At 36.8% G+C, this 14,726-nt stretch overlaps 1 protein-coding gene across 2 annotated transcripts in view; it reads left to right on the top strand.

Annotated features, from left to right (window-relative positions):
- The window catches only part of LOC306859709 (pleckstrin homology domain-containing family G member 1-like), a 45,695-nt gene that overhangs the window by 11,983 nt on the left and 18,986 nt on the right, over positions 1–14,726 (top strand). For both annotated transcript variants that reach the window (XM_079400912.1, XM_079400911.1), the window contains exon 2: positions 8,984–9,441. In XM_079400912.1, the coding sequence (XP_079257038.1) occupies positions 9,106–9,441 (336 nt within the window). In that variant the 5' untranslated portion in view covers positions 8,984–9,105. The remainder of the gene's footprint in view (positions 1–8,983; positions 9,442–14,726) is intronic.

Consider the following 14,726-nt stretch of genomic DNA (forward strand, 5'->3'; position numbering starts at 1 on the left):
TTCTTCAAGCGATGCCATAGAAGAACCATTTTTGGTTCCACAAAGAATCATCTCTTTCTTACCTTTTTAGAATCTGAAGAACCTTCTTTCACCACAAAGACCCTTTTGTGAAACAGAAAGGTTATTCAGATGTTAAAGGTTCTTTATGTAATCATTTAGACAAAAAGGTTCTTCGATGGCATCGTGAAGCACCTTTATTTTTAAGAGTGTGGTTGTTACAAAGTAACTGAAGTGATGACTGTTCTGAGTTAGAATGTCCAACTTTGAGAACATTCTACAATCAAAACTTGAGTCGGTTGGTCTGATGACTTCTGGGAGATAATGGGCTGGTCTGATTGCAGGAAATGGGCAGCGAAGAAGAGCTATTTATAAAGATGTGATTACTCCAAGTCATTATGTTTGATTGAGAGATAAGCAAGGACTTTTTCTCAGGGATTCTCAGTCCTGGAGTAGATAAGAAGTTTGGAGTTGTTTTGGGAAGGTTTTCGGCATGTTATGAATCCGTCACAGGCATTCCAGCTCCAGAAGTCGTGGTGGAGTTCCAACATGTTTCAGAGACCAGAATAGAAGTTGTGTTGCTTGTGTGAGTGTGTGTGCTGCTCTCGTGCAGTCGGGCTGGAGAGAATTAATCCCATTGGTTATGGACATGCAGCGCTTGGCTGCAAAACATACATTGTCGTGGAGATGTCAAGACCATGAGAGCTTTGTGTAATTTTGCGCATGTGTCCGATTCTTTTTATGTTCAGTGATCAGAGTTCTCTTAAAGCTAATGTGACAGTATAAAATCTTGGTTTGTGTTTGCATATGTTTCACGCTGTAGGATACATTTATAATGAATACACACAAATGCCAGTGTTTGAGACTGAATAGCATGATACAGCAGAAGAAGGTATCATTTTAAAAGTAATATAGCTTAGTTTTTTAATGAAAATCTGTCAACCAGTGGAAATTAATTCACAAACTGACACACATATTTGCTGCTACAGATGAGAATGAGGTTATCAGACTGAATCCACCATAAAAGGATTACCCTTATCTGTCTGAGCAGATAGACAAATCTAATATAAAAATGGGCAATCGATCAGACAGAAAAAGCTGTAATGCTTAGACCAAAAAGTAAAAAAGTGTCTAAACTCAAAATTATGTCATAGTTTGTTTTACTGTCTAGTTTTTCTAACGCAGGATTTTTTTTTTTCTTTTTACAAACACAAAAGGAAATCTTAGGCATCATAAAATAATCATAAAAGTAGTCCATATAACTCATGTGTTGAATTACAAGTTGTCTGGAGCCATATTATAGCTTTGTGTGAAGAACAGACCAAAGGCCACTGATAATCTTTCCCTCTGCTCAAGCTCCCAAATATCATTTACAGTATAAATCAATATTTGCTGTGTAGAAAACAGCAGCTAAATTTCTCCCTTTGTGTTTCATGGATGAACAAAAACAATATGAGATTGTAAACGAGTAACAGAATTGTAATTTATGAGCACAATCTTGTTTTTTTTTTTTATCAGAATGGTAAAATTGTTATACCACAAAACATTTGGCAGCACTATTTCATAAGAACTTCATTTAGTGCTCAACGAGCCATTTAACAATCATCTGCAGTCAACCATCTTTAATACATTTAATGCTTTGATGTGCTTCTAATTTCAGTTCCTGCAATAGTTTCCAGTGGAACACAGTTCACTGGCCAGAACAAAAACACACTCAAAAGCTCACATTCTCTACAGAAGGACATGTGTGATGTAACATAACTTACAGTTTTACCTTTATATACACGTCACACTACATTATAGCATAAATAACATTAGTTGGACACAAGTAGAGTCATTCGTACTCAAGTTTGAGTATTTGACATGTTTATAAGCGTGTGTTTGGCAATGATTATGTATGCTTACTGTACAGTATGTGCGGTCAGGAACTGCTTACTGTGCATAATGACAGGGCGGAAATGTACACAGATTGCAGTTATATGACTGTCAGACTATTTCACTGTGTGTGCATACTGTATATCTCTGTAAAACAATACACGACTGGTGGGAGTATATTGTTTTTTTATGTTTATGTAGTTTTGTGTTCACTACTAACGTTACAATTTGTTCTAAATTTGACCTTGGAATGCAATTCATTACAGCACAGTTTGTGCCACAGACATGAATGGTACTTCATATGTCTTCTTGAAGGAAGATGTGCTGTTACATTTCCAAGAAATATGATTTGGTAAAAAGGGGGGGTGGCATAACCATTTAGACAGCATAGGCTTTGGCTAGGTAATTCTTACTTTTTTCTCATTTATGCAGCAAAGTGTGTGAAAGATTGTGTTTATCTAATTTACTATGAATTAATTAAAATGTATATCTGCATTATATCAGCCGCCATTATATCAGCCACTGCAAACCCCATGCTGGTTGAGCACTAGTGTGTTTTCTAGATTAAATATAGGTTTAAATTGGACAGACAGGCCTCAGGAAACGCTCAGCTGTACCGATTACCTCACAGCTGGATGGACTTCAGCTCAAAGTCTGTATTTAAAACTTTTATTGACATCCAGCTATATATAAACACACACACATGACTTAAAGCAACACTCCACTTTTTTTTGAAAATAGGCTCATTTTCCAACTCCACAAGAGTTAAACAGTTGAGTTTTACCATTTGTGAATCCATTCAGCCGATCTCCGGTTCTGGCGGTAGCACTTTTAGCGTAGTTTAGCAGAGATCATTGAATCAGATTAGCATCTCGCTCAAAAATGACCAAAGAATTTCGATAATTTTCCTATTTAAAAAATGATCTTTGCTGCCGTACCATGGGTGCAGCAGGCGCAATGATATTACGCAGCGCCTGAAAATAGTACCAATATTTTCAGGCGCTTCATAATATCTTAGAATCTCTCTCAAAATCTCTTTCTCCCTCAGTAAACTATAAAAGCTTCACGTTCACAGGCCTGAACTCCTTCAACCCGCTGAATGTGTGTGTAACTGTAAAGCATTCACCATTCATCTGAAGAGGGCTGTTGGAGGGACTATTTGATGTTGTGTGTCTGATGAGTGGACGAGAGCGAGGCACAGAGTGCGTGTGTGTGTGTGTGTGAGAGAGATCTTTGTCCTTTAGTCTCCTCTGAATTATGTCATGTTTGAGTCTCCCAGCAGTAGCGCTCAGAGGGGGGCAGACAGGCCTTAATCCGCCTTAAACCCCCCGAGTTACTCTCTCCCCTTTGTTCACTCTCCATCTATCGTTCACTGTGAGGAATGGATCTGTGTGTCTAAGCCAGCATTGTGATATGGAGAGAGTGGGAAATTGGAGACCAGCTGCCCACCTTCTGGTTTTACCTCTGAGTCGCATTGTGTGAGCAGTGAAGCTTCTGGAGACCTACATGGCGCTTCATAAGGCACATTCATAGCATGTTACATCACTGTTTCAATACAATTAAGACTAGGGTGATTAAGACTAGGGCTGCAAGGTGGTTGCACACAATTATTTTGATAACCGATTAATCGAGTGACTAATCGATTAAATGACTAATCGTCGATTATTTCACTTGTTGTTTATTTTGTTACTGAGGGGAAAAAGTGTAGCATACACATTGATCTTAACGCCGCTCCCATCAGTTTCAGGATGTTCGCTTACAGTAAATTCCTGCTTGCGTATATCAAACGTATTTTTACCTTTTACAGAACAATGCAAAACACTTGAGTATATCGGGGCCTTTAGCATTTTTTCATTCATAGTTTTGTACAACTTTCCCGCACTCAATTGCCTCGGTCAAACTGTGTTATTGCAGGGCCTTACATTGTCATATGAGATAAAATAATTATTTGAGTGTTTTTTTTTAAATTGTTGACATTGTTGGTAATATCGAATAATCAATAATATTCCAAGACTAATCAATAATTTCAGCCCCTATTTAAGACAAGCATTGTTTTAATGTTCCTCAAACTTCAGCACATAACTCATCCCACACATTATAGATAATACTTAATAATCAGCACTAAATCTTGCATGCTGAAAAATAAAACTAGTGACAAAAATCCAATAGATTTATATTAAAGTAAGGACCTGGGCCTTGTGACCAGAATATCATAGAGACTTAAGGTGCAATAATCTAGCCATGTCTTTGCAATCACACAGATCGCCCTAGCATACAGCAATGCAGTAACAACCACTCATATCATCCTTGCAACTTTGCAGTTTCCCAGCAATCATCAAGCCCTAGTAACCAACTATAAATGCCCTAGAAATCACCCAGAACAGCTATGGCATACCAACAAAAATGTTACTTTATATCACTACTTCCGCAGATTAAAGAGTAAATACACATAAAGAACACTGGATGTAGCTGTAATTTAAGCTGGTGAAACCCAGAAAAACCCTGGTCAAACCCTTCTGCTAAATAAACCGAAGACTTAGTGTGTTAATGGGTTTGGTTGCAATGATCAAAGTAAATATGATCTTATACAAATGTCTTTACATTTACCACACACACACACACACACACACACAGAGTCACACCAATTTTCTTCTTACACCATTGCTTCGTTTTCAGTTACCCCTGAGCTTCATACACAGCTCCCTGCAGCCTTTTGAAGTCCAACAGCACACGCCATACTTGTGTTTATTTGCATGCGTGTGTGTGTATGTGTGCACATATGTTTATGTGGTTGTAAATATATGGCAGCTGATTTTTTTACAGGGCATATCAGTGACACTTACTGTGTGTGTGTGTGTGTGTGTGTGTGTGTGTGTGTGTGTGTGATCGTGGACAAACAATAGTAGTTCCAGTCATGTTACAGCTGGCGTTTCTCTGGAACAGGAAACTATACAAATACACAAGCATGTTTCTCACAATCCAGTGATTAGTTTGCATGAGCTCAGACTGTGTCTGCAGTAAAGCAGTCAGTCCAATCATGACAAAAACCACATATGGCTTCTTTTTTAGAATGCTAAGGATTCATATAATCAGGTAAAATGGAAAACACTAACGTTTCAGAGCCAGAGCAAATACCCAAATTACTAGTAAAGTCCACACGGCATCTATAACATTAAGGAACATTATCACTGGAATTCCCTTCAGGATATTTTGTTTTTCAGCTGATGAATGATAAAAACACTGACAGGCAATCAGAATCCACCCAACTATAAAGAGCTTGAGAATTTAAAGCGGTACACACTTATAATAAACACAACATTATTGCACATTTGTGTAGACATTAATATAGTTAATGTTTTAATGGTATCTTTATAGTTATCATTATTGGTGTGAGCGGGCCTTTACAACAAAGAGACTGCACCTGTAGATGATAACCATTGCATAGTGAATAATATTTTAAATTTGCCATGTTTTGAAATTTTTTGTCATAAGAAAGTGATTTTTTGTGCCACTTTTGGTTAGGAATGACAAAAAATTATTTGGAAAGTAATAGGAGCACTGCCACTTCTCAATGGACTATCTACTAAATTGATTCTGATATTATACTAAAATTATTAACTGAAAACAAATCCACCGTAACAACATGGAACAGCACTGTTTTCTAGTTCAGTGGACTTTCACAAGATCCTTTTTGTCCAGCAGATAGCTTTTAATTCTTAGAATCCTTGTCCCAAACCATCTTAGTTGTCTCCTCACCAGCTATAAGCCGAAAACGAGGGATAGATGTTATATTAATAGCACTGTACTGGTACAGTGTATCAGCACAGTACAGGTAAAAAGAACAGATCAGGTTATTCAAGGTAAAATCACATTCAGTCCTACTTAATTAAAAAAATGTTTGTCCCAGGATTTGATCTCTTTTTGTCTGTGACCTCATTGTGAGATTTTATTTTGACCTGATTATTATAACTGAGCTGTGTGTGGGCTTGTGAGCTACGGTGTGGCGTATTCATCATGCTTTGAAGGAAGTGGAGATCAGTGGCCAGTTTCATAATCTGCTTAGACTAGTCTTACAAGTTAGTCATCAACTTTTTTCTTTAGAACTGGTCATAACTTTTACATCAGTTACAAAAATCGATAGATGGTCTCCTTTGATTCCAAAAAGTAAGTCTGGTTAATTGCTACTATTGCTAGTTTCTTAAGAAACACAGTCTGAACATTTTGGCTATATGTTTATGGAATTGTTTATGGTAACACTTTATGTTAATGACCTATTCTCACTATTAACTAGTTGCTTATTAGCATGCATATTACTAGCATGCTGGCCATTCATTAGCTCTTATAAAACACATATTAACACAATCCCCATGTGAGGGACATCCTTCTTGAAATATAAAGGCAGGCGTATGTTTTCAATTATAAAAACCCATTTATACTGTGTGAGAAAAAGAGTGATATCATAAAGACATGTCATGTTTGTGGTGTTCATATTTGGGAGCAACAGTGTGCTGACTTTTTGTGTTTTAATATACAAAACATTGCAGATTAGAACCACAAGAGAATCTTTATACTTTAAGATAAACACAGACAAACCCGTGCATGAACGGTGTTCAAACACACCCACAGAAGTTTATTTTACTTGAACACGACCCCACCCACCAAAACACACAATCAGCAGTGAACCTGATGCATGAAACATTAATAAAGGCGTTAACGTATACAGACATATCCATTTATCTGTTCAATAGTTCAACTGAAATAAACATGCAGCACAAGAGCATATGTGTTTACTTGATGGCTGCATCTCATTTTGTGTTTGTCTAGTAGTGAAAGTGGGTCAGTGTGTGAGTTTGGCATGTACGGGAATTAACCAATCACAGGCTGGCTCAGACAATCAAAAACCAATCATGTGGCTTTGCTCTGGAGCCTGGATAATATAGACGGCTCCATGTTGAGTGAGTAATGACGGCGATTATTCATAACTGGCAGCTGAGAAGGAGACATGTGGTTGACTGCAAGACAAAAAGAAAGTATTAAATTCCCTGGAATCCCTTTATATGGTTTTGTTGTCAGAGAGCGATTACTTGTTGCATCTGACTGACTTCCATGATGCGATTTGGTGAGCATTGTATGATATATTGTAATTCAATGCTACACTTTGTCTCATATGTATATCACATACCTCTTTCGACTGCGGTAATCTACCTATTGTGTTAATGGAGGGTAAAAATGGCCATGTTACACTGAGTTGATTGTGTGTGCACACCTGTGCTAGTGTGTGTGGAGTGGGTGCGTCTGGATGATCTTACATTGTTGTGTTAGTGAGTCTGACAATAGACAGTCTACAACCACACACGTGCACAGACACACACACACACACACACACACACACACACGCATGCAGTCACACAGAGCTCTCTTTCATTTCACCCAGAGAGTAAAATGTCTCCATTAAACGTTAATCTGCTCATTAAAGCCTCTCTCTTTCAGTGCTGCCCTTTCTCTTTTATGAAAGACTCTGTATGTATGTGTGTCTGCGCGCATGCGCATGTGTGTGTTCCCATGGTAATTCACTGAGTGATGTGGTTAGTGACTGAATCACAATTGAATCAAACCTCAAATCAGAGACACGTGCAAACACTGCCTAGCAGTAAAATCTCTTAAGCATTTTGCATCTTCTGAAGAAAATGTGAATGGCACTTGCCATGCTGCTCACACACCCCAATGCTAAGACGATGTAAAGGTTGCCATGTGGCTGCTAGGGTCTTTTGAGTGTTTTCTAGGGTGTTATTTACTGTCCCACGTCCACCCTAAATTCACCTCCCAGTCATATTCTGGTCTCTAGAAATGAGTCCTTACCTAGCAACAACCCAGAAGAACTTATTAATCACCTAGCATTATGCTAAAAACACCTTAGCAATAGAATCACCCATAAAACCCACAGGTTTTCACTCACAGTTTCTATTGCGAATGTAAAAAGGATGTATTTTAGTGTTGTGTTCTTGATTTTACTGTTGGTGTGTTACTATTTTAGTTTGCAATAATGGGACAGTGAGAGTAGTGAGATGAGAATAGTTATAGCTGCTTAAAAGTAATCAACTTTTAACTCTCTCCTAAATTGTGTAAAAAAAAAAAAAACAGGAACAGAGAGAGACCAGCGAGACGAACCAAGAACGGTTTTGAGTGTGTGTATGTATGTGTACCGCGATCAGTACACAGAAATGCTTGAGATTGCTGTGGGTTTCTCATGATATTTTTGTGTGTTAGTTCCCCTCAAGAAGTCTGTGGGAATCAAATTTATAATTGCAGTTGGTGGGATTTTTGGTATTGTGTTCAACATGAATGAAACGGAACCCCCCCAAAAAAGAAAAAAAAAAAACAGTTGCCAGTGCTATTGACTTCCATAGTATGGGGAAAAATACTATGGATGTCAATGGGGACCAGAAACTGTTTGGTTAAGAACATTTTTTAAAAATACCTTATATTTTAAGCCTTTAAGAATTACAGTTTCTAATAAAAGAATGGGCTGCATGCTAATTGATATTTATCACAAAATACCTCAAATGCACAAATCCAATATGCATATTACATTGTGTTGCGATAACTGAATGGTTTTACTACTTCAAAGTTTTAGTTTAATGCAGATAGGAATAGATTATGCATGCAACTTTTTACTTGGGGTGTGTGTGTGTGTTTGCGTGAGTGTGTGTGTTTATGCAAGTCTATCAACAATCATTGTGATGTTCAGCAAATGCTGTGACACTCTCATAGCGAACTATAGTCAGTAAGCAAACATCTGAGGAAAGACAATAGAGGGAGATAAAGCAATAAGCAACCTTTAAGTAGGCAAACTAATTCACTGCCAAGTTGAGCAAAGAGTCGGTAGTGTTTAATTTTCTTTTAAACATTGATGTTAAAATTATGTTTTATGTAATGCAACAGTAAAACATTGCTGTTTGCGTTCAGAAGTTGTTTGTGATGCTCTCTTTTCCTACACAGAATGCGAAACACATGTTGGTTGTATCATTTTCCGTTTTTAAATTAATTTAAATATAATTGAAACTTGATTTTGCATCATATTGCTAATTTCTGACCACTTTTTATATTTCAGAAGATTATCCATTCTCCACTGATGTTTTACCGCCACTCCCGGAGGTCCCTGTTGGAGGGCCGGTCCTAAGCCCAGCGGGTCCCATCAGAAACTCTGCTCTGAGATATTGCTCCTCGCACAGCATGGACTCCACGCACTGCAACGAGCGGCCTGTGAGCTACGGCTCCACGTCTTCATCCACCTCCTCCCGTGACAGCCACTGCTCGCTGGGGGGGCGGCCAGTATTAGGCTCCACCCCCGAGCGGGATCATGATTCTGGAGCCATCCGACTGGAGCTGGTGCCTGCCCAACAGCTAGAGGAGGAGGAGACGGGAAGACAAACACCTACACCGACCAGTCAGAGTGATGCAGAAATTCAGTCGCCGGAAGGACGTAAAGTCCAGTATGTGGACCGAGTGGTGGAGGAAATTCTTGAAACGGAAAAAACCTACGTCCAGGACCTTCGCAGTATAGTCCAGGTAAGATAGACCCAAAGCATGTGCGGTCACTTACCAATGCTGACACACAGCAGATTGCTTACTCAAAGAAACTAATCACAACAAACAAGTTAAAGGAATAGTTCCCAGTTTTTACTGACAGTAATTGACAGCTTTTATTTTTATTTTTATTTTTTTACTTTTTTTATTTTATTTATGAAATAAAATTAAATCAATTAAAGTAAAATCAAATAATTAAATAATTATTTGTCAAATTTATTGATTTATTTACTTATTTGGTGTTGTTTTTAATCAGTTTTTGTATTTTGAGTTTAGTAAGTTACATTTAGTCAAAATGTGAACGTTTAGTTTTTGGTGAGAAATTGCTCAATTTAAACCCAATATTTTAACATTGTATATATTAAATTGAAAGTATCAGCAGTTAACAAGAAAATATCTAAATAAAAAAACAATATTGCCAGCGCATTGTTAATATCTAGCAGTGTTGTTTTTTCTTGTCATATTTTCATCAACAGTATAGTTTATATTATATATATATATATATATATATATATATATATATATATATATATATATATATATATATATATATATATATATATTACATTTATTGCCATAATGTGCTTTTTTTGCTTCACTATCACTGATGAAATCAAAACCCCTTCATAAACAAATATTTTCATCATGCCTTTATATTGTTGAAAAGATGAATCATTTATTTATTGCTATGTTTCAAAGAACACAGCTTTTAAAGAATGTTCAAGCTGCTCTTTCCATACATTGTAAGTATATGATTATTCATACTGTCAAGCTGCAAAAAGTACAAAAAAGACCATAGTAAAAGTAGTCAAAGTATTAGAAAAGTACAGTAGACCATATAACTAAAGTCATGATAACTTCATATGAGAAAATGAGTCATAATTAAAGTCATTCTTTGCTGAAAATCATCTTCTCTGCATTAACGCTCAGATCTCATTTGTAATTCTGCATAGTCAAACTTGCAGTGTTGTGATTGTAAATGCATACATAAATGGGCACACACACTCTCTCTCACACACACATGCAATAATCAATGGAGTTTGGTGTCACATCAAACCTGATGTACAGTCCCCTCCATAAGTATTGGAGCAGTAAAGACAAAATTGCTCTGTTGGCTGTGGAGTCGAGACATTTACAAACATGATTAAAAGATGAATATGAAGCAAAACTACAGAATGTCACATTTTATTATTAGCCGTTTCAACACATATGTGTTTTACCAAATAAAAAGAACAGCAGTTTTAGAGTTCATCCCACTCATTGATGTGAGCATAAGTATTGGGACAGTTGAACATAAGGCAGATATAAACGATTAAAAGCTATTATTTAGTTGCAGATCCCTTGCGCACAATCACAGCAGTGAGTCTGTGACCCATAGACATCACCAGACTCTTGGTCTCATCCTTTGAAATACTTTTCCCAGCCTTTAATGCAGCCAATCCCAATTGTTGCTTGTTTTGGGGAGTTTCTGCCTTTACTCTCCTCTCCAGCTGGTGAAATTCATGCTCAATCAGATTTAAATCTGGAGATTGACTTGGGCAATCTAAGACTTTCCATTTCTTTGCTCTTATAAACTCCTTGACTGAACTGGCAGGGTGTTTTGGGTCATTGTCCTGATGCAATATGAAGCACTTCCCAATGAATCTGGTGGCATTTTCTTGAATATTGGTAGGCAAGATGGTTTTGTACCCTTCCAAATTCATTCTGCTACTGTCATCATACATTAAGTCATCAGTAAAGTTGAGAGGGCCTGTTCCAGAGACAGCCATACATGCCCATGCCATGACACCACCTCCACCATGCTTTACAGATGAGGCTGTATGCTTGGGATCATTGCTGTTCCCTTTTTTTCTCCACATCCTTTTTGCTTTCCCATCACTTAGATAAAGGTTCATCTTTGTCTCATCGGTCCATAAACACAGATCCAAAACTCTTCTGACTCACCTTTGTGCTTTTTTGCAAACTCTACTCTTGCCTTTCTATGTTTGGTGCTGGTCAGAGGTTTGCATCTTGCTGTGTAGCATCTGTAATTCTGTGTCAAAGTCTCCTGAGGACAGTAGATTGTCAGAGCATCACCCCAGCTTTCTGGAAGTTGTTGCTGATTTTACAGACACATCTTTTAGGGTTCATTTTCACAGCTTTTATGATTTGTCTGTCATCAACTACTGTTGTTTTCTCAGCCGATCAGGTCGTTGTTGGTTGCTGGTGGTTTCTAAACTCTTGATTTCTCCATGCCCTTTGTTTTTGCTAGAGCTCTAATTGACTTCCTCTTTTCTTTTAGCATCCAAATTGCTTGCTTTTCTCTCAAAGTCAGCTCCCTCGTCTTCATCCTGGTTTGTGTGTGTCATCATCGAATGCAAGATTCAGAATACAGACGTAATGGATATAACTGATACGACACATTCCCTGCTTTTAATATCTGAAGAATTAATGCAGCAGGACACAGCTGATCACTTAGAAAGACCTGAGAGGCAACTGCTCCAATACTTATGCTCACATCAGATAGAGGGATGAAACTCTAAAAGTGCTGATCTTTTTATTTGGTAAAACATCTCTGTGTTGAAACGGCTAATAATAAAATGTGACATTCTGTAGTTTTGTCTCATATTCATCTTTTAATCATGTTTGTAAATGTCTTGACTCCACAGCCAACAGAGCAATTTTGTCTTTACTGTTCCAATACTTTTGGAGGGCACTATATATACAAATTCAGTCTGGTGTATTATAAAACATAAGTCATATGGACTACTTTTATGTTTGTTTTTACATCATTATAGATCTCGATAGCATCTAGTTCAACATATAACTTTCTTCAGAACATTTCCATCTTGTTTTCATGGAAAACTCAAATTTTTGAAAGACAGGATAGTAAGTTATGACGTAGTGAGTTATGACATGTGCATAAAAAGCTCATAGTGAAGTGCTTTGCTCAAAGAAACAAATGGTGGTGAGTGTCCAATGTATGGGTTTCCCATACTTGAGCTCAAACCTTGAAACTTTGTGCTTAACCACCACTCCCCATAAACCACGCAACTCCAAATACTGACACTCTTTGAGTAAGAGGCATGAGTGTGCTTTCTTTGTCTATGATTTATATAGCTGTCAGTTGTAAAGTGCACATGGCTGTCATTTGACCTAGCGAGCGAGGAGATGAATGCTAAACTCTTCCTCTCACCCTTGCCCTGATTTTCTCACTCTTTCTCGGTTAATGTGGGGACAGAGTTTTAGGGGGTCGCAGCCCCCTTCCCCACCTACTCCTCCATAAAGACACATTCACAGGCCCCCAGGCACTGAGAGAATGATAGATGGTCTGAGGAGAGAATGGAAGAAAAGGAAAGCAGGCAGGATGGATGGACAGGACAGATAAAGGAGAGGAAAGAGGTTTAGGAAAACAACTTTGAAAGATAACACATGAGACTTGAATACATGAAGGCAACATGTTCTCACTTTACATTATTTCTTTTTATTGTCTCTTAGTTACAACATTTTTGTGAGCTCAAGGTTGTAAATAAGCCACTCAGCCATAACATACAGTTAGTTGGATGTTCCTGCTGATCTATAATTTGTTTCTCAAAAAGACCTTGCATTTTAGCTATTTTAAGAATATTTTCTTTTAGAAACAGTAGTGTGGCAGCTTAACTTTGTGTAACATGCTAATCTCCCACCTTTATAAAGCCCAACAATCCATTACATTTTAATTTTACTTCATTTACTAATGAGGGAGAGACAATTCATCATTTAGCTGACGTTTATCTTGGGTTGAGGTTAACTGAGCTCAAACAATATTTACTGGACCCCTGCAGTACCATCATGGACCCCCTAGAAATTGCAGATCCTCTGTTGAAGACCCCTTTTTTTACCATGTTTAAATCCAATCTAAAGATTTTTTGCTTCCCTTTTTGTAGCCAATGTAAAAATGTGAGCACGTTGAATTTGGTATTTGCAATTTGATGCCAAAGTTCAAAATGTCAATGTTACTGCTTGTCATTGTTGGCTAAAGCTGAAACTATTAAAAAATCTTTTTATTTTATTGAAATAAAGCTGAAATTGAATAAAATATCAATATATAAACAAAACTGAAATAAAATTAGTTGAAATAAAAGTATATTAAAGCTAAATAAATATTTAAAAACTCAAAAATGACTAAATGAATAAATACAATGAAATGGCTAAAATGTAAACTAAAATTCAATTTCAAACTGAAAGTATAAAGTTAAAACTAATAAAAAAAATAAAATAAAAAAAAATAAAAAAAAATATATATATAAATATATATATATATATATATATATATATATATATATATATATATATATATATATATATATATATATATATATATATATATATATATATATATATATATATATATATATATATATATATATATATATATATATATATATATACATAACTAAAATAACCTTGCTGCTTTTTGAATTTTCATTAGTTACAAATGGCTTGCAGTATTACATACAAATGTAAGCGCCAGAATATCTTGGAAGGAACCACCTAGAAACCTTTCTTTGAAAAATGTTCAAATCTGTAGATAATTCTCTCCGACTCTGACATGTACCAGAATTGTTGTTACAGTAACTGAGATCTGTGAAAGAGAATTCATTATTTGATGCTTTGCATAAATACATTAAAAAGACCATAGTCGTATGGAGTCACATAAAGAAATTGACTTTGATGAAGACCATCAAAAGTTCACTGTGACACTTCATATCAACTCTGAGACGATCTAGAGTTTATGGGACGCTTGAGGCCTGAAGTGCAATCACAGCAGGACTCAAACTACTGCTATCATTTGACTCAAAGGTAGATTAGACCATATATGCAGGAAGAAAAGACCTCCATGACCTTTGAAGGTTATTCATATGAAAGAGTGCCCCCCAGTTTCCAGCAGCTATTGGGGTCTGTTGGAGTCACAAAGCTGGAGCTCTTTATAGATCACAACATCACTTTATTGCACTTTGTCTATACTCGAAATGACTTCTTTACGTTGTTTTTGACAGGTTTGAGATGATTAATAGAGATTCTGCTGTATAGTGCTTGTTACCTCAGTATATTTTCTGCACTTTTATCTACACGCGAATAGAAAACTATAGCATACTCAAAGAAAGCAAAGCAGGTACCCTCAGTGTAGACAATATGTTGGTGATAATGTAGTTTTTTTTTCCCCTGAGGTGATACTGTTTACTCTAGTAAAATAACAGCACCTCTCTGTCTGTGTTCATGTGCTGACGCAGGGTGTGTTTTCCCCA

This window comes from Barbus barbus, assembly GCF_936440315.1.
Source record: "Barbus barbus genome assembly, chromosome: 40".
Classification (NCBI taxonomy): Eukaryota; Metazoa; Chordata; class Actinopteri; order Cypriniformes; family Cyprinidae; genus Barbus; species Barbus barbus.